The 21458-nt window shown below is 38.4% G+C and overlaps 2 protein-coding genes across 2 annotated transcripts; both read left to right on the forward strand.

Moving 5' to 3' along the window:
* The first annotated feature begins 1074 nt into the window (after nucleotides 1–1074).
* On the forward strand, nucleotides 1075–3272 carry LOC104242769 (putative pectinesterase/pectinesterase inhibitor 22). The gene is made up of 2 exons (XM_009797849.2): nucleotides 1075–2066; nucleotides 2451–3272. Exons 1-2 carry the CDS (start codon nucleotides 1106–1108, stop codon nucleotides 3119–3121), a joined length of 1632 nt encoding a protein of 543 aa, XP_009796151.1. The 5' UTR covers nucleotides 1075–1105; the 3' UTR covers nucleotides 3122–3272.
* Nucleotides 3273–4708: 1436 nt separating this feature from the next.
* On the forward strand, nucleotides 4709–6976 carry LOC104242770 (uncharacterized). Its single transcript, XM_009797850.1, has 4 exons — nucleotides 4709–5251; nucleotides 5438–5709; nucleotides 6132–6579; nucleotides 6686–6976. The coding sequence occupies exons 1-4, from the start codon at nucleotides 4709–4711 to the stop codon at nucleotides 6974–6976; spliced, it is 1554 nt and encodes a 517-aa protein (XP_009796152.1).
* The last annotated feature ends 14482 nt before the right edge of the window (nucleotides 6977–21458 follow it).

The raw sequence follows: 21458 nt of genomic DNA on the forward strand, positions 1-21458 counted from the left end.
GACACCCTAAATCTCCCAAGTGGCGACTCTGAAATAATTAAACCAATCCCGTTTCGATTGTCCTTTAATTGGAAAAACTCCCTTGTACCCGCGGGTATGTAAAAAGGAGGTGTGACAATGAGGTACTTTAGTCGTATGATAGTCGCGTGTTAAGTTTTGAAGTCAAGCGAGTTGTGAAACAAAAGTCCATGAAAGCCGTTACAAGTTACGTTGGTAAATTTTATTGAAATTTGCGTGCCTGTCCACCTTACCTAGGGTGGGGTGTGACAAAACCCCCACCTATTTGTACTTCCTCTAATTTAATCAGATCTTTTGTTTTGAAAGAATGTAAGATAGTCGGAGTACAGAGTTAAATCTTTTAATTTTGAGCTCAATCCGGACCTGCACTGCTTAATATTTCGATAAACAGTACTATAAGCCATAACTTTTTTATGAAAGTAAAAACATAATCTTACTCAAAGAGAAAGTTGTTTGACATTCCAAATAATAATAGTGTTATGTAAATTAGGTTCTTTCTTTTCAAGTTGTGTGCTAGGGGATTAGAAACAGTGAACAGCATTAGGAAAAGTACGTTTGAACTTGACGGCCTGATTTTTTGATAGCTATTATATGTAAGCAAAAGTTGCAATGGTTATACCGTGAGGATTGAGTGAATAAGAAGTAGCTACGGGTTGGCATCTCTTTCCATATGATAGTTGAGCATTAAATTAACCCTTTAGCCGTGTCCGGTTCATGTGGCCATGTAAAATGTGAACAAGAAAACTAAGAAGAATACCAACATTTTTTAACATTGTGAAACCAAAAATATACAGTAATGGAGCCCACATACTGGAGAATCTGACTTTAATTAGGTGTCTAGAAGTAGCCTACTTAGCCACCATGACAAATTGACAATACATAGTAGTAAAAAGAATTTTGTAACCATTCCATACAAGGCAGGATAACTTGAAAGTTGGAAAGAGAGAAAAGCATATATTTCCATTTTCTTTCAACACAAACAATTCTCAATTCGTATTCCCTTCCTGACGCTCTTATATTTCTTTTAAATTTGCCATTGCAACCATTCCCTTTTCAACTTTATTGAAAGAAAAAAAAAACCCATCAAATGGAGTTTCCCAAATTTCTTCTTATTCTCATCCTTTTACCTTTCTACCAAGTTCTCTCCCTCAATGAATATGAAACTTTTCATCCATATCAAACTTCATATACTCTTGATCCTCAGGCCATGATCATTCAAGCTTGCAACAACATACAAAACCAAGCCTTATGCCTCTCACACATTCAATCCAACCTTGATAATCATGGCCATGTTAGGGACCCACATTCAGTCCTTAGAGCAGCCATTCGAAACTCCCTCAATCAGGCAAAGTTAGCCATTCAATCAATCACAAAATTCAGCACCTTATCAGCTTCATCCCGGGATCAAATGGCCATCGAGGATTGTCAAGAACTTCTCGATTTCTCGGTCACTGAACTAGCATGGTCGTTAGGAGAAATGAGAAAAATCCGAACTGGTTTAAAGAACTTCCATTATGAAGGAAACCTCAAGGCATGGCTAAGTGCTGCTTTGAGCAATCAAGATACATGTTTAGAAGGATTCGAGGGCACGGACCGACACCTTGAAAATTTTATTAAGGGTAGTTTAGCACAAGTCACACAACTCATTAGTAATGTTCTAACTTTGTATGTACAATTGCATAGCTTGCCATTTAAATCACCAAGAAACGAGACAATAAGATATGAAAATCCAAAATATCCAGAGTGGATGACTAATGGAGACAAGGAGATGCTAACTTCTAGTCCAAGTAAGATGCATGTAGATGCAGTTGTAGCCTTAGATGGAAGTGGCCATTATCGGTCAATTGCACAAGCAATATATGAGGCTCCTAGCTATAGTAGTAGGAGGTATGTGATCTACGTGAAGAGGGGAATTTACCATGAAAATGTTGATATGAAGAAGAAAAAAACCAATATCATGCTTGTGGGAGATGGGATTGGAGCCACTGTGATTACTGGTAACAGAAATTTCATGCAAGGATGGACTACATTTAGAACTGCAACTGTTGGTCCGTAATTTTCTCAACCTTTCTTCTCTATGTTTCTTTTGATTAGGTCACGACACTTATGAGCCATTAGGTTAGTTATAATGCTACAATGATAGGTAGTACTTTCTAGAGTAAATTTCATACGGTAGAATGAAAAATAAGGTAATAAGCTGCAATAGTCGGTTAAATTGCACTTGAAGTTAAAGATTATTTATACTCAGTATGTATGTCTTAAATCCATATTGACTCTTAGTTTAGTTAATTAACATGCGATAAAAGTTACTTGTAATTTCCTAATAATCGACTTGTATGTGTAAATATTTTTTACGCCATCAATGCATAGAACATAGAACTTAAACTTGTAAGTAATTTCCTTTCTCTTGATTAATATGTTTCCATTAACAGCTGTTTCGGGCAAGGGATTTATTGCAAGAGACATAACATTTCGCAACACTGCTGGACCCAAAAATTTCCAAGGCGTGGCCCTACGTGTGGACTCGGATCTGTCGGCCTTTTTCAGGTGCAGTATGGAAGGATATCAAGACACACTTTACGCCCATTCTCTCCGCCAATTCTACCGTGAATGCAACATATATGGCACCATAGACTTCATTTTTGGTAATGGTGCAGCTGTTCTTCAAAACTGCAAGATTTACACTAGAGAGCCACTTCCTTTACAGAAGGTCACAATCACGGCCCAAGGTCGAAAAAGCCCAGATCAAAGCACTGGATTTTCGATCCAAGATAGCTATGTTTATGCTACTAGGCCCACTTATTTGGGCCGGCCCTGGAAAATGTACTCACGAACTGTGTACATGAATACTTACATGAGTGGTATGGTCCAGCCCAGAGGATGGTTAGAGTGGTATGGGAACTTTGCTTTGAACAGTTTGTGGTATGGTGAGTATAGGAATTATGGGCCTGGATCATCGCTTTCTGGGCGGGTTAAGTGGCCCGGTTACCATATTATCAAAGATCCATCAACGGCTAGTTTCTTCACCGTTCAACATTTCATCGACGGCATGTCTTGGTTGCCGGCAACCGGCGTCCAGTTCACGGCTGGTCTTACTAATTAGGTTACAGCAGTAACTAATAGCTCAATTGTTTAATGGAGTAAATTGATGTTTATATCATTATCTTCTATATTGTGTATATAATTCATGATGACATATTGTATCATACATACAAAGTAAGATATTTGTTCCAAATGGACGTGGAACGTCTAAAGCTACTTGTGTATGCATGTATCAATTCTCTCCATTGCTTGGCACGTCGTAATTAGGTTAATTAACTTTTCTTAACGTGGAAAATGACCTAACCTTTCTTTGTGCATTAGAATATTCGTTCGCTAATTTGGGAAAGCAAAAAAGTTGACTTCTATAGTTCCCAATCTCCTAAAATCATGTGATTACTATTTTCATTTTCCCTTTGGTATGTGCATAATTTGCCACGTGAAATAGTGCATACATTTTTTAGCATTTTAATTACTTAATGCAACGTAGTCAATATTGATGTTCTTGCCATCTATTATGGCTCTAAGAAAGGCAATTGAGATTTATCTTCGTATGTTACTCTGACCCTATCCCTGCTCTCGTACTCAAAAGGACAATTGAAGCAACAATTTTTCACAGCCATTTACAGAGTTAACTGTATTAATGAAAATGGAAATGTATATAGTAGTGTAGAATCTTCTAGAATCAGTTATGTAGTTGGATAATTAGTTTAAGTGGTTGGTTAGTTAACTGATACTATATATATGTATGTATGAGATACACTATACAGTTGAGAAAAATAGAATTTTCATTTCATTCCTCTCTTCCAATATTTCTCTCTCTACATTTCATTCTAGAATCTTCTTTGTCGAGTTAGGGTTCATCATTTACCCCAAAATCAACATGGTATCAAAGCAATTGATCGCGATTGCGAGTCCACAACATTGATTATGGGAGACTCTGTTAGTTCTATAATCCAATTGATAGATGAACTGCAAAATTGAGATTCAACAATGGCGGCAAAGACAAATTTGGACCATAACCATCCGTTGTTCTTTCATCCTTCAGATACGACTGGAGCTCCAATAATTTCGATTCAATTGACTGGTTCTGACAATTACATCACCTGGAGTCGAGCGATGGAAATCCAGCTGTTTGGGAAGAACAAGCTAGGGTTAGTCGATGGGACTCTAAAAAAAGAGATTTTGATACAACACTAGGTCATCAGTGGGATCGATGTAACGCTATCGTCTTAGGATGGATCATGAGTTCAGTAACGGAGGAATTGATATAAGGGATTGTGTATTGCGAAGAATGCTAGAGCTTTTTGGGAAGATTTGAGGGAACGATTTGATAAGGTAAATACCTCACAAGTGTATCGGTTGCACAAAGCAATAGCTACAATTACCCAAGGAACTGATAATGTATTAGTGTATTTTTCAAAACTTCAAAATCTCTGGGATGAGTTTGACAACATGGTGCCACCTCCATGTGATTGCACTAAGTCTAAGAACTTCATTGAATTTATGCAAAAAAAAGAAGGTCTTACAGTTTTTGATGGGATTGAATGAAACCTATGAACAAGCTAGAAGCCAAATTCTGATGACTAGCCCTACACCGAGCATTAGTAAGGCATATTAAATGCTGGTTGAGAGAGAAAGTCAAAGATCAATGGCCAATATCATGACAGTAGGGGATGCAAATGACTCTGCAGCCCTTTTAGCTGGTAAATGTGACATGCATCAGAACTATCCAAGACCAAAGAGGAAATGGAATGTGCAATGCGACTATTGTAAAATGAAAGGCCATACGAAAGAAGGATGCTACAAGATTATTGAATATCCTGCAGGTTTCAAAGGAAAGAAGAAAATGAACAATGCATATAATGCTTGTGCTGAAAACAATCATCCAAATGTAATTGCAGAAAATGCAGGAGGGATTTGTCAACCTGAGGGAGTTAACATAGGAGAAATGTCCAGATCACCACAATTGACTACAGAGCAGTATGATCAGATCATGAAGATGCTGAATCTGAATACCAATAGAGAACAACAACAGGAAAACACAGCCAACATGGCAGGTAATGCCTATTCATTTCTTGTTGATATAGCAAAAACAAACTGGATAATAGACACAGGAGCAACTAATCACATGGTTGCTGACATAAGACTGTTGAATAATGTTAAAGTAGTTAATACCAAAGATACTAAGAAGGTTAATCTACTAAACGGGGAAGTAGTACAAGTGACATATATTGGAAATTGCAGAGTCACATGAACAGGGGAAATCAAGGATGTACTATTTTTACCTGATTTCCATTATAATCTTATGTTAGTGTCTAAGGTGACAAGGGATCTTAAATGTCTAGTTGCATTCTACCCTTATTTTTGTCTGTTCCAGGACCTCTTCAATGGGGAGGTGAAGGGGATTAGTAGAGAGAAAGATGACCTTTATCTACTGGTATCACAATCAAATAAAGCAACTGGAACAGAATCAAGGGAAGTCACAAAAGGATTAATAGCACAAGGAAATAAAGAAGAAATAATGGTGTGGCACAAGAGGTTGGGGCATGCATCAGGAAGAGCTATGGTGAAACTGCTAGGTTACAACTTAGAGATGTGCAAATTTGTAATAGATAGATGTGATGTGTGTCCATTAGCCAAACATCACAGGTTTCTTTTTCCTTTAAGTACTAATAGGGCAAATAAGGTGTTTCAATTGCTGCACTTGGATGTCTGGGACCGTATAATACACCAACCTTTGATGGAAATAAGTATTTCCTAACGATAGTAAATGACTATTCTCGTGTAACATGGATTTTTCTGCTAAACGTAAAATCAGATGTCATCATAGTACTTAAAGAGTTTCTTAAAATGATAGCAACACAGTTTAATGCAATAGCTCAGACAATAAGGTCTGATAATGGAGGGGAGTTTGTGAACTTAGAAATGCAAGATTTGCTTAAATCCTTAGGAATCACACATCAATGAACCTGTACCTACACACCCCAACAAAATGGGGTAGCAGAGAGAAAGCACATGCACCTCCTTGAAGTTGCAAAGTCACTCAAATTTCAAGGTCATATTCCTATCAGGTTTTGGGGACATTGCATACTAGCTGCAACTTATGTGATCAATAGACTACCATCAGTAGCTCTTGAAGGTAAATCTCCTTATGAGGTATTTTTTCATAAAAAATCTTCTATAAGTCATTTGAAGACTTTGAGATATTTATGCTTTGCTGCTGCCTTGCCAAGGGGAGATAAGTTTGGAAGCAGAGCAATTAGAGCAGTGTTTATGGGGTATTCTAGTGTAACTAAAGGTTACATTCTATATGATCTGGAGAAACATCTGTTTTTTATGAACAGAGATGTCATTTTTAGAGAGGACACCTTTCCATTTCAGTTACAGGATACAGAGATGAATCAAACAATGGATCCTTTTCTTGTAAATGATAATGATCATTTACCATCAGAAGACTCAATACCAGCATGTTCACCTATATTGGGCTCCACTCTAAGAAGCATATTTGAAGTAGATCCAGTAATAATGATAGAAGTAGCTCCTGTCACTTAAGTTCCACAGGAGAGTTCGACCTTAGGGGGAATTCTTGAGAATGAAGCCCTGCAACATATGCATGCATCTATAGAGTCAGCTGATTTTTCCATCCACAAGCAGCATTGGCAATGCAATTCCTCTTAGAAGATCTCAAAGAGGATCTAAGGAGCCAGTGTGGATGACAGACTATGTTACTCAGAAGTCATCTACCAATTCAGTTTTATATCCTATTGAGAATGTTGTTAGCTATGACAGGCTGTCCTTATCTCATCAAACCTACCTTGGAGCTTTTTTAGCAGTCACAGAACCTCAAAGTTTCCAGCAGGCATCTCAAGATAAGAGATGGGTTGAAGCTATGCAGACTGAAATTCAAGCTCTTTAGGAGAACAATACTTGGGAACTAGTTAAGCTGCCACTAGGAAAGAGACCTATAGGATGCAAGTGGGTCTACAAAGTGAAGCTTAAAGCAGATGGTCAGATAGAGAGGTTCAAAGCGAGACTAGTAGCTAAAGGGTATAACCAAAGGGAGGGGTTAGACTATGATGGATTTTCAATGTCTTTGCCTTATGCTTTTTATGTTTTGATGATCTAACAAACTTATTGTCAAGAACCAGATAGAGAACCTGACCTACCTGGTATACACTTCAAAAGAACAATGTCCAGTCTGATCTCCAGCAAATGAGTGAACAACCACAAGGAAGAACACAATAGGGACCTGGTCCCTTAGGGTTCTCTGACAGAAGTACAAGTCCACTATACAGCTGGAACGCAACTGCAGAAAGTGACTGTCCGCAACTGTTATAAAGAGGAACACAACAGGGACCTGGTCCCTTAGGGTTCTCTGACAGAAGTACAAGTCAACTATACAGCTGGAACGCGACAGTGTAGCAGATAGTGCATCAGTCATTTCTTATTGGGAAGAAGCGTGTACCAAGATTTGACATCACCATTGTGATGTCTTTTGTAGTTAACAACCTGGTACAAAGGCACAACATACTTCACTTGCACATTTAGTGATATTCTCTCAAGCATTAAAGTGTTCATCCGGAATTGAAGTCACTGGTGTGTCAAGAACAAGAAGACAACTCCACTAAAGGATCAGTTTCACAATGAGTTTATATGTATCCGTAGTTGAGTTGTAATCTTGTTATTTGTTCTTCATTGAAACTCCTATCCTTCTTTCTTAGAAGCTATATTTTAGGAAACCCAAAATCCGTAAATTTTTTGAGTTTATGTTGTGACTAGGTATAGTCATAAGTTTAAAGTATTTGTAACTAGAGAGTCACAAAGTGGCTTGTGGTAAGAGCATCACAAGTTAGTTAAGTTGAAGTCTTTGTAATAGAGTCATTACAAAGTGGCTTGTAATAGTGAGATTACAAGTTAGTGAAGTTGAAAGCCTACAAGTGTAGGTCGGGGTTTTTGTCCCCTTGCGTGGGATTTTCCACATAAAAATCCCTCGTGTCTTTTACTTACTGCTTCTTAAGTATTCTCAGTAGAAGCTCATAAAGGGTCAGGTGCTCTATAGTTTGGTGGACTCATATAAGCTAACAATTAGTAGCAGAGCAGGTTCTTTTAAAAAGGTTAACACCTAGAAAGGATCTCAATGGCTGCTCCACCCAACTTTGAGGAAGGACAATTAACCTACAAACCTCCTAGATTCAATGGTCAATACTACGGCTGGTGGAAGACTCGCATGCATGATTTTATAATGGCCGAAGATTCAGAACTGTGGGACATCATTTGTGATGGTCCACATGTTCCTATGAAGAAGCTTGAAGAAACTGGACCAATGGTGCGGAAAGACAGAAAAGAGTATAGCAATATTGACAGAAAAGCCGTAGAAAAGAACTATTACGCCAAGAAAATCTTAGTATGTGGTATAGGACCTGATGAGTACAACAGAGTCTCAGCTTGTGATACTGCCAAAGAAATATGGGAAGTATTGCAAACCACACATGAAGGAACTACTCAGGTTAAATAGTCAAAGATTGACATGCTCACCACAGAGTATGAGCTCTTTAGGATGAAGGATGATGAGTCTATACAGGATATGGGCACCAAATTCATTTTTATCATAAATGAGCTTCATTCACTTGAAGATGTTATCCCAGAAACAAGCTTGTAAGGAAAATCCTCAATGTTCTGCTTGGTTCTTGGGAAAGTAAGGTAAATGCCATCACTTAAGCTAAAGATCTACAAAACTCTAACCATGGATGAGCTGATTGGTAATCTGAAGACAAACGAGATGAAAAGAAAGAAAGACAGTGAAAGGAGAGAGCCAAAGAAGGAAAAGAACCTGGTACTCAAGGCTGAAAGTAGTGACTCAAGTGAAGAAGATAGTGATATGGCCTTACTAAAAGATTTCAAAAGATGGTTTGAAGAAATGGCGGTACATACAATGATCTCTATCACAAGTGCGGAAATCCTGGGCATTTCATCAAAGGCTGTCCACTCGTGAAGCAGGAGAAATACAAACAAAACCCTCACAAAGCAGCAAAAAGGAAGCTGGTTCCAGACAAATGATTCAATCAAAAAAGTGCAGCTGACAATATTGTGAAGCAGGATCTTGTTGCTTGGGGAGACTCCTCGAGTGAATCAAAAAAGGAACCATATGCAGAAAACAGCTCCATGATGGCAGTAGAAACTGAAGCAACGAAGTATGACTCACTGTTCGCGCTGATGGCTCAGTCTGATGAGGATGAAGAAGATGAGGTAAATTTTAGGGAAATTCAGAGAAATCTGAAATCCTACTCTTCTAAAAAGTTAAGGTCATTAGCAAATGTTTTTATTGATGCTTATTATAGCCTTGATAATGATAAGGAGATCCTGACCATAGAACTAGGAGAAGCTGAACAATCTAGAGATGATCTGGTGGTTTGTGTAGTGGACTTAAATGAGACCATAGCTAATCTTGAAAAAGAAAAGGAAGCTCTAAATGAAAAGATAACTAGTGTAGAAAATGAGAGAGATGACCTGATGGTAGTGGTTGTTGACTTGAAGAAAACAATAGAAGGTCTTAGCAATGAGAAACACACTCTAGAAGAAAAATCTGCAGCTACTGAGCAAGAGAGGGATGATTTTTTAGTGATAATCACTTACCTAAAGGAAACCATTGAGGGACTAAATAGAAAACATAGGACTGTGAGTTTTGGGAAAGGGAAGGAAGTAGCTAGTGAGACACACATCAAGCTTAAAAAGGAATTAAATGATGTGAAAACGAGTCTATGTGGTGAACTTGAGAAAAATTGGCAACTTCAAGCTGAATTGGAGAAAGTAAAAATTGATCTTGAGAAATCTCTGAAGTGGACCTAGTCCTCAGATGCTGTCACTGCCATGTATTTGAACAATAGTGGAAACAGGCAGAGAATTGGGTTCCAAAGGGAGAAAACTCCTTACAGCCCTCACAGCAAGTACGTCACTATTCCTAATAACTACATGTGTACCCACTATGGTAACAATGGGCACTTTAAAGAAAATTTCCAGGCCTGTTCAATCTGTTTAGAAAAACAAAGTGTTTACTAACAAAGTGACTACTAACAAGGGACCAGATACCACTCGCAAGAAACGAATATTGCCTGCATGGACTAGAAAAGCCCTTATCCATCCCTTTTATCATAACAAGGGACCCAAACTAGTTTGGGTTCCTAAATCTAACCCATAATTTGCATGTGCAGGGAACAATAAGAGGAAGCAGACTGCAATGAACCATGGACAATGGATGCTCAAAGCACGTGACTGGAAGCACCATGGATTTATTCTCACTGAAAGCCCTACAGGAAGGGAATGCATCCCTTGATAAAGGAGAGGGTAGATTCTCAGTGTTGGAAAAGTTGGAAAATCTCTTTGACACTCAATTGAGAATGTGTACTATGTGGATGGCCTGAAGTACAGTCTCTTGAGTGTCTCTCAAATCTGTGATAAAGAGAACAAAGTATAATTCTTATCAAAAGTGTGCACAGTTACCAATCTGATAACTGGCAAAGTGGCCTTAGTGGCCAAAAGAAACAAGAACATCTACATTGCTGACTTTGAATCTTTACAAGCTGGTGATATGAGATTCTTGAAGTCAGTTGATATTGATGCAGAACTTTGGCATGGAAGATTGGGGCATGCAAACTTCTCACTTCTAAATAAATTGATTCAGAAGGACCTGGTTCGTGGTCTGTCAAATTCAAGATTCACCTGGACAATGGTTCTTATAACAAAGGATGAGACTATTGAGGTGTTTAGGGCCTTTGTCTAGAAGATCCAAGTGAAGATAAAATTGAAGGTAGTATATAACAGATCTGACCATGGGACAGAATGTGACAATGCCAAATTTGATGAGCTTGTAACAAAAATAGAATTTCACATAACTTCTCAGCACCAATTACTCCACAACAAAATGGTGTTGCTGAAAGAAAGAACAGAGTTGTGGAAGAAAATCAAAGACAACTCATCTGAGAACCTTTTTGAATGAAAATGCCATGTTCTCGACGACGGGAAGGACCAACTTGGGAAGTTTAATGCAAAAGGCGATGAAGGAATCCTTCTGGGATACTCCCCACAAAGTAAAGGCCACAAAGTTTACATCAAAAGGGCACACTGAGTGGAAGGAAGTGTTCATGGGCTATTCAATGAGACACCTTCCTCTAACCAAGGAGGAAACAATGATGATCAATATAATGAGTCATCTCTGGTCCCTAGGAAATATCTGAGGTTTCAAATAGGAATGCTGATATGATGAGTAAGATGAAGGAGACAGGTGAAAGACAATGCAATATTATCTTCCACTTCTAACAAGGAACCTGATACTTCAATTACTACCACTGAAGCTGAAGAAAGAGTAGAGATGCAGTTCATGACACTCCACAAGTAACAGAACAAGGAGTGCAAGGAAATCAAATTAACCTACCAAGTTCCTCTACCAATCAAACCTCAGTCCCAAACTGGAAACACAAAAGCTCCCATCTACTTGATAACATAATCACTCCCCTTCATTCTAGAGTTAGACGAGAATTAAAAATTAAAAAGAAAAAAAATTCCCTAGTCCCTTATGTATTTCCATTCCAGAATAGAATCCAAAATTAAGTCCCAAGGAATCCTACTTGAAGGCTGCCAAAAAACGTTTGAGATACCTTAAGGGAACAAATGACCTAGTCCTATATTACCCCTCAGGTGATAGTTTTAACATTATTGGGTATGCTGATGTTAACTATGCAGGTTATTTTGTGAACAGGAAAAGCACTTTTGGAATGGTTCACTTGCCATGATCATGTCTTATCCTTTGGGGCACAAGGAAGCAAAACTCAATGTCTTCGTCAACAACTAAAGCAAAATGTGTAGCGGTAATATCCTGCTGTGCTCAAACCCTATAAATTAAGCAACAACTAGAAGATTTTGGGGTATTTTCTGATGGTATAGCTTCTCTATCCAGGTCAAAACAAGAGGACCAAGCACATTGAGGTGTAACATTATCTGCTGAGGGTCAATATGGAGAAAGGTTTGATTTGTGGAAAGTCCTGCAGCACAGAAGACCGAATTCTAGATATCTTCACCAAAGCCTTGAGTAGGGAACATTTTGGAAGAAACAAGGAGAAGCTGGGGTTATTAAAATCTAATAAAGAACCTGATTCTCCATCAGTTGGCTATGAAAAACACCTTCAAGTAAAATTAGCTAAAGTGTTTTTTGGCCAAGCCTAACTCACATCGATACCGTTGCAGGTAAACATGCATGACGATCATAGAAGCTAAAGGTACAGTTATGAACTATGAAAGAAGAGCTGCGAAAATCTTTTTCAAAAAATTGTTCGGGTATCAGGTTCATGTACCACAGGTTAGTAGTAATGTGATTGTTCTGCATGCCTTCTCAAAAAATGTTAACAAAATTAACTCAACTGCCACATCATCCGACTTTTCAAAGTCTGCATGTCATGTCTTGTCTTTCAAATCCCTTCATCCCCTCTGCACGATTATATTTTCCACAAACCTACCGTCATTTTCAAAACTATTCAGAACCCGTTTCTCTCTCCTCTCATCATTAGCTCCTCTTCCAATAAAACTTTCTTTCTCCCTCACAGCATGTCATGAACCTTCATCTCTTCTGTATATCAGTGATCCTCTCTTCATCTCTCTCTCTCACTCTACTTACCTACCAAATATTCCTATAATGGCAATCGAACGATCGCTTCTTTCTCCCACCATTAACATCACTCCCACTTCCCTATCATCCTTAAAATCATCCCCAGAAATTCACTACTCCACCCTTTCCAATACCACTACATCCACACCCAGTTCCTCCTCTTTTCCTATAGTTTTTCCTTTTCTGACAAACCCTATTTCCCTTCCATGTATTGAAAACCCTATATCTTGTTATTCCTCTGATCTCATCAAAGAACACTCAAGGGGTTTTACCTCTCAAGTGTCAGAAGTCTCTGAGGATGATCATGATCAGTATCTGAAATCCTCCATTTTGGACTTAGTGATTCTCTCGGAGTCACCAGAAAAGGAAGCAACGCATAACATCATGGCTATCACTACTGAAAGTCTGATGAATGAAGGAGCATATCTCTTGTTTGAGTATCAGGGGGAAGAAACTCCATCCCTAGGCGATGTAAGAACCATAGTACTCCTCGAGTCTTTAGCTCATGAGACACTCCCAGAAAAACCTGCTAAAGAACCTGATTCTCTTCCAGGCAAACCCACTCCTGCACATCCTGATCATCCTAAGCTCTTAGAATCCTCCTCCAAATCACCCACTATCAGGTCGCAACAGAAAGAGGGCTTTGAGTCTACATTGCAGAAAAGTAGGAAGAGTGTCAAGACAAGGAAAAAGAGGTTGATGAATCAAGGAGAATTTGTTACTGATAAGAGTATTCCAGCAGGTGGGGTTGACAAAAATGCTCTAAAGGAACCAGGTTCCTTAGTGAAACAATCTATAAAAGCTCAAAAGTCTGTGGATGAAGCTTGTCACACCTCCTATTTACTACCCCAGAAGGAGTATAAGGGAGGTTTTTCCAATTTAAGTGACAATCGAAATGGGATTTATTTATTCAGAGTCGCCACTTGGGATAATTTATGGTGTCCCAAGTCACCGATTTAAATCCCGAATTGAGGAAAGATTGACTCTATTTTACAGTCCGCGAACACAAAAATCTGGGTAAGTAATTCTGTTAACTCGGGAGAAGGTGTTAGGCATTCTCGGGTTCCGTGGTTCTAGCACGGTCGCTCAACTATTATTTTTGGCCTATCATCTGATTTAAAAAAAAACATGTTTAAGCCTATGGTTCAGTTTTAACTTTATACTCACTTTTATTCAATTATATTTTAGGAAGATTCAGTGTCACATAAAACGCGTCTTGAGCCACGTCACATAAATGCATCCGCAGTCCACAACACATTTCATTTAACATTGTTGAGATTTGGATTTGGGTCACATAAATGCGTACCTGAGTTTAGGAAAGTAATTTTTTAATAGCGTGCCTAAAGCAATTACATACTTTCAAGTCTGCGAGGGCTATGCAAATTCAACTAAATGGCACGCCTTGATTTCTAAGGATTAAAATCAATTAAATGAGGGCCATGCATTTTAAGATTTTATTTGGCACGGCACACCTCGATTCCAATTTTAAAGGGAACTCAAACTAAGCTTATTTAATATGGCACGCCTCAAATCTACTATAAAGATCTAATATACTAATTAAAGGAGGTTTTGGGGAAATTGTAACCACTCTAGGCTAAAGTTCAGGCTTTATTTACTAAATGGAAAGGTGTAATGCAGTTGTTCTAATTACCCAAATGGCTCGAGCCTGGCCTGAAGCCCAAAGCTAAATGCTGGTTACTTAGTAATAGCGAGTAACACAGTTGGGCTCAGCATGAAGCCCAAATTGAAGTTTAATGGCAAGAAAGGGATTTTGACACAACTGGGCCAATGCTGGAGGCCCAAGTCTAACGTTTCATCATCAACACTTAAGACAAAGGTCATCTTCACTAAAGATTTACCATTTTTGCACAAATGTTGGCAGTCATGAACGAATTCAGAGCATTTTTTAAAAAATGAGCATACCATTTGATGGTCAACAGCAACTCGTATGCAACTTATTTTTGTCATTCAATACCCAAACTTAAAACCATGCAAACTATACACAATCGTTTCAAGCTTACGCAAAAAAGAAACCTGCTTTTATAATGTAAATATAAGAACATGCTTTTCCCTTTTAAGCCCAGACTAAGAGTTTCAGAATAAAAAAACATGCAAACTATAGCAATATGGAGAATCAGAACTATTACTAACCATGGCTAAAGCTAAACACCTAATGAATATGCTTCAGAATACTATAATCCATCATCCCCTTTGATTACTATATTCAACAAGGGAATTGCCAAGCAAATAACAAAATGAAATTTCTGAAGCTCACATTAGCCTCTTCAGTACTCAAATATACAGCAAACAGAAGCTCCTATGTTCAAATAGTTTTCATGTCCTTTTAATAACAGATCATCTAAATTGAAATGATACTTGAAATTTTCAAGAACTCAAGGGGAATTGAACAATGAGAAAAAGGAATCAAATGTCCACACATAATGGAAACCAAGCTAAAATACAACAATTAACTAGTTTCAAAGGTGCAGAAATATCATTTAACCAACTGCTCAATTACAAATTTCGGCTTGATCAAACCAACTTCACGTTTATCCATTCTCATGCATTAAGAGGTATGGTGAATACCTGGAAATCGAAAGAGAAACGGAAAGGGTGAAAAATCAGCAGAGCAGCAGCAGAAAATGAGCCCAGATTCAGTCGATGAAACAACGAATTTAGCTCAAGAATAATCAATGGAATAGTAGAGGAGTAACAAATGCAAAAACCAACTTCAAACCAAAATCTCAAGCCATTTCTCAACTAGTGGTGCAGCTAGGAAAATTCTTTAAGTATTTTAGCCAAACAAAAAGAAATCATGGATCCAAACAAGTTGAATTTGGATAGTTCTTCAACAATGGAATGCAGGAATTTCCGAGTTTCTAAAGAATTCAGCCATTTTAGCTTTCAAGGTTTTTTGTCTCTTAGAGTCTCTCTGTTTCTTTTTCTCTTTTTTCCCCCTCTGTTCTCTATTCTTCTTAGTTTAATTAGGTAGTATAAAATGCCTCTTTGATTCACAAATGCCCATTCAACAATTTTTATTTGATTCCACCCAAATCGAGTTCTTTTCTTTATTCAGTAGTGCATTCTTAACCCTACCATTATAGAAACTTCCTAATTAGTTGGGTAAACACTCCAGTCTAAAAAATCCCTAGATTACCCTTAAACCCCATGTTATTTAATACCCACTAAAGTTCTGAATACTTACAAACATACAAACAAAAAAAAACGAGCTAATACCTTCAGATGGATTGAAACAAATGAACTTCGAAATTAAGAATGCATATAACAACTAGTGAATCATATTAATTCATGAAGAATTAGTCTGCTATAAGAACTCTAAATAGAACTTTCAGAAATGCTAGAAAACTAATGACTTACAGAACATACTCGAATAAACCTCAACCAATTCAATTGAACCTTGAATTAAACCTAGACCCTTCTCATATGAATATGAATTCAGAAAATGCCATTGAAACAAGAATTAATGCAGATGAGGAACTAACAGACTTGTGAACGAAAGGACTACTTAGAAGAATACTGGAGAAAGAAAATAAGAAGGAAAGAAGAAGAGTAAAAGGTGAAACAAATTTAAAAATGAACAGAAAACAATAAAGGGAACTCACCGGCTAAACTTGAAATTACCCTTGATACTCTGACTCAACCGAAACTGATGCTAATCATTTGTTCTTTGTCAAGAACAAATGAACAACATCGGTTTTGTAGTGAATCGACCTTCTAATCATGAAAAAATAGAGGCTTGGATTGATGCATGTCATCAGGTTTAACGGAAACTGATTTTGAACTTTTAGGGTTCGAACATAGATTTAAAATTCGATGAGTTCCGATCAGATTCGAAGGAAACCAATGATGGATTTGGTATGAGGGAGTTATGGGGGTTATGTGGTGTTGATTTGGGGTCGATTGGGTAAGCTAGGGTTCAGGGATTTTGGGTCCGTACTGCTTCGATTGAAGATTTGAGAAGTCCTAGGGTGATTCGAGGGAAACTAGATACAGATTGGGGAAGAGGGGACGGAGCGGGTCTTGGGGTGTTATTTTCAGGTGGGTAGGGGTGGTGTAAGGCTGCGCCACCACAGGAAACGATGGAGGTTTCAGGGGCGGTGTCTCTAGGGTTTGGGTGTTTGGGAGGGACGAGAGTGAAGAAGTGGGGGGGACTGAGGGGTTTGGGTATATTAAAATGGGATGATTAATTGGAGCCGTCGGATGATTGAAATCCAACGGCTGTGATTAATCCCCCGATGAAATGAGGTCGTTTGGCTTCAAACGAGACTGGATCGGGTATGGGAAAGACGGGTCGGGGTCAGGTTAAACGGGTGATGGGGCGAGGTCTTGGCCGTTGGATGTGTTAAAATGAACTATTGAGATATGTTGATCTCAAAACGACATAGTATTCTCCCTATACTACGTTGTTTCAATGGTCTCAGGGGCTGGAGGTTTGGACCGGGTTTGGCATGGTTTTGGAAAAAAATTGATTGGGCTTTGGGGAATTTGAATTAGCCCAAAACTTCAATTCCTTTCATTCTGCTCCCTTTCTTTTATTTCAAAAGTATTTCTTCTCAAAATTAAAAATAAAACCTTAATTAATCCCTAAACCAAATTATTTTACTAAATTAACTTAATTATCTCTAAATAATAATTATCACAACTAATTAAATATCAAATTAAAAGAAAAGTTCCAATATTCGAAAATCAAAGAGTAAAATGCAACATGACTATTTTTATGATGATGATTTTTTTTTTATTTTTGTTAAACAAATTAATGTACTAAAAATATATAATTAAATCCTAAATGCAGATGCAATATTTTTTTTGTATTTTTTAATGCATTAATAAAATTAAATACACACACAAAAATATGCAAACAATTAAAAAAATTCTACGATAATTCCTAAAATAATAAATAATTAAAGAAAAGATCTAACTTTGGGAATTCTTTTGGAGTAATTCATGTGAGGCAAAAATCACGTGCTCACAGCTGCCCTCTTTGTCCGAAAACATGAAGAGTTTTCGTGCAAAGATAAAGTGAGCGGATACGAGCGATTTTTGCCCGTTCGAATACTCTGTGGGAAGCATTTTTTAAATAGAACCTGACCGAATCTTTGCTTCAAATGTTTCCTAAATATCCTTGGTTATAAAAGAATTAGGTCAGTGTAGTTCTGGATGTTTCGGTAGCTGGGACTACCAAGAAGCTGTGATTTCACTATTACTGCTGCTGCTAATGCTTGCTGAACTCCTTATTACACCCGACAAAATAAAAGAAGCTAGAGTAGACTAGGATCTATGAATTACAAAAATCCTATCTATATCTTCAATCTTGATCTTGTGATTCTTGTTGACTTGTAATTTCCAGGTGAAGTTCCTTTGTTGCCGACTTGAATTGTAATATGAGATGCTTTCCCTTTTCTCCAGGTGGGCGCCTGATTACAGAACTTGAACCGTATTCCCTTACTCTCTAGGTGGGCACCTGATTGCCAAAACTTAACTATGTTCCCTTGCTTTCCAGGTGGGCGCCTGATTACCAAAACCTTAGTTGTATTCCCTTGCTCTCCAGGTGGGCGCCTGATTACCAAAACCTTAGCTGTATTCCCTTGCTCTCCAGGTGGGCGCCCGATTACAACATTTGAACTGTATTCCTTTGCTCTCCAGGTGGGCACCTGATTACCAAATCTTTAATTGTATCCCTTGCTTTCCAGGTGGGCGCCTGATTACCAAATCTTTATCTGTATTCCCTTGCTTTCCAGGTGGTCACCTGATTACCAAAACTTTAATTGTATTCCCTTGCTTTCCAGGTGAGCACCTGATTACCAAAACCTTAGCTATATTCCCTTGCTCTCCAGGTGGGCGCCTGATTGCCGAAACTTGAACTGTACTCCCTTGCTCTCCAGGAGTGCGCCTGATTGCCAAAACTTCAATTGTACTCCCTTGCTCTCAAGGTGGGTGCCTGATTGCCAAAATTTGAACTGTTCATCTGAAACTGCTGCCTTTGAACCTGATTACAACAAAACAAACAAAACAAAAGAAATTTTCCTGCCCCAGTTTGGTGCTGGGCGCATCTATGAGTGTTAATTGAATCATGTCACCAAATATCTTTATGAATTTGAAAGCTAAATCCCATTATCTAGGAGGGTCCTGAGAACTCATAGTTAAATGACAGCTTTACATCTAAATTATATCTTCTAAAGGTATGACTCCCACTAAACCTTGTTATCTAAGAGGGTCTTAAAACTACATCCCATTATCTAGGAGGGTCCTGAAAATCAAAAATCAAGTCTTATCTTAAGAGTGACAACTTTTACGGCTGAATTATACTACCCTACAACAGAGCTTATGCTAAATCTTGTTATCTAATGGAAATCTTAAAGCTAAGTCCCATTATTTAGGAGGGTTCTGAAAGCTCTTAATTGAATCCTATCTCAAGCATGAAAACTTTGAAGCCAATTTATATTCTTTTGGGGTACATTTATGCTAGATTTTGCTACTCATAATTGTTTTGAATTTTAAACTAGGTCCCATTTTCCAGGAGGGTCCTGAGAATTTACTGTCAAACTTGTCTGGTGCTTGCTTTTCCCCTATGGATAGTTTCTCCGAAAATGAAATTTCTACCTCTGTTTCAATCAAAGAAAAATCTTGCCAGTTTTAAAATGTGGTGATTAGTTTGTGGCATTCTTGCTGAAGGTCTCTCCACTGCCGTGCTTGGTTTCGACTGGCTCCCCCGAACTGGCCAAGAACCGTTTGTCTTTCTGACTGACTTTCACCCACATGACCTTGGATGACCTGAGTGTTATGTACCCAAACCGTTGTGTTACATCTCTGACCCATCTATCTGAACCTATGCATCTCCCATGCAACTACTAAACCATTCCATCGATGGAACTTTCGCTGACCCTTTATATCCTCTTTTGCATCATACTATCTCTGGCAATGCTTTGGCCGCACTGTGCTTTGTGCAATTTTGGAAGTTGGTAGTGAGCTTTGAAACCCTTTCTTATTTTCTTAAACAAAACTGATATTGGAAACATCTTAGAGAAATAAACCCAAAAAAATGAAATGCAATGACTTTGAGAGTTAGGGATAAGAGAAATCCAAACTGGAAGATTGTCTGAAGGGGGAAAAGAAAAAAAAAGACTTATATGAGTGGAGCAGCTGGTACCCTTGATCATGACATGCATTTTGAATTAATCAGCCCAGTCTGTCCAACCAATCAACTTTCAATTGTCGTACTTTACGCCCCAAGATCTTCAAAACCCAGTTTCTTCACCAAGACCTTGGTCTTGTTCGGCCTGCGGTGCCCTGAAGGGTTTTCACCAACAACCTCTCTCAGTTATTCATCTCTCAACTCACTTTCGCCTTGAGGTGCCTGTGAAGGTTTTCACCAATAAGACTCTCTCATTTTTGATTTCTCTTAGCTTCCGTCGCCTTACGGTGCCCATGTGGGTTTTCACCAATAAGACCCTCTCATTTTTCCTTTTCCTTGCTTGGACCAGAGTGTTGCCCCTAATATGAATCAACTCCACTTGCTCGACTTGGCATCTCTCGAAGACTGGTCAGAAGGTCTTTCTTTGGACCGTAATGTAGTTTTTTTGGATGGGGTTAGAAAGAAAGGGTATCAAAAGGCTCAAAGCAACTTAACTGGGTTCAACATTACAACTTTTGGAATCAAATTTCTTACAACAACCGCAACTTCTGCCCCAGTTTCTTTGCTTGGGGACTTTTGAATTTTTATTTTAATAGGACCGAACCGTGAGGCTGCCTAAGTATCCTTTAAAGGAATCAGGTCGAACGTAGTTCATGATTAGGAATTGCTTTGTTTTTATATTATATATTTTTTCTTTCTATCTTTTTCTCTTTTCTTATTTACTACTTTGCTGAATTTCGCTACTGATTCCAAAAGAATGGTATGAAACGAAATAAATAAGGCTCAAAGGGGTAACATAGGATAAAGTGTTTGGATAGCAGAACAAAATTCCTTCATCATTCCAATCTTCTAAACATGCCAAGTACAAACAAATACAATTTAACCAAAGAAAATCATACATAATATCTCTTGACCGCATCAGAATTGATGGCCATTTCTACATACTTGCCTTCTATGTCTGTTAAATACAAAGCACCATATAACAACACTATAGTTACGATAAACGGCCCCTGCCAATTTGGGGCGAACTTGCCTTTAGCCTCGGCCTGATGTGGAAGGATACGTCTCAACACTTGCTGACCCACTTCAAACTTCCGTGGACGCACCTTCTTATTATATGCTCTTGCCATTCTCTGCTGATACAACTGGCCATGACACACTGCCGCCAACCTTTTCTCATCGATCAAACTCAAATGTTCCAAGCAGGTTTTGACCCATTCATCATCATCAATTTCGGCTTCTGCGACAATCTGAAGGGATGGGATTTCGATTTCTACGGGTATCACTGCTTCAGTGCCATACACCAACAAATAAGGAGTTGCCCCTATTGAAGTACGAACAGTGGTGCGATAACCCAACAATGCAAAGGGTAGCTTTTTATGCCACTGTCTGGAAACCTCCACCATTTTCTGAAATATCTTCTTTATGTTCTTGTTAGCCGCTTCGACTGCTCCATTCGCCTTGGGGAGGTAAGGGGTGGAATTGCGATGTGTAATCTTGAACTGCTGACATACCCCTTTCATCAGATGACTATTGAGATTAGCACCATTATCTGTAATGATCATCTTTGGGATCCCAAACCGGCAAATG

Source organism: Nicotiana sylvestris, chromosome 1 (genome assembly GCF_000393655.2).
Source record: "Nicotiana sylvestris chromosome 1, ASM39365v2, whole genome shotgun sequence".
NCBI lineage: Eukaryota > Viridiplantae > Streptophyta > Magnoliopsida > Solanales > Solanaceae > Nicotiana > Nicotiana sylvestris.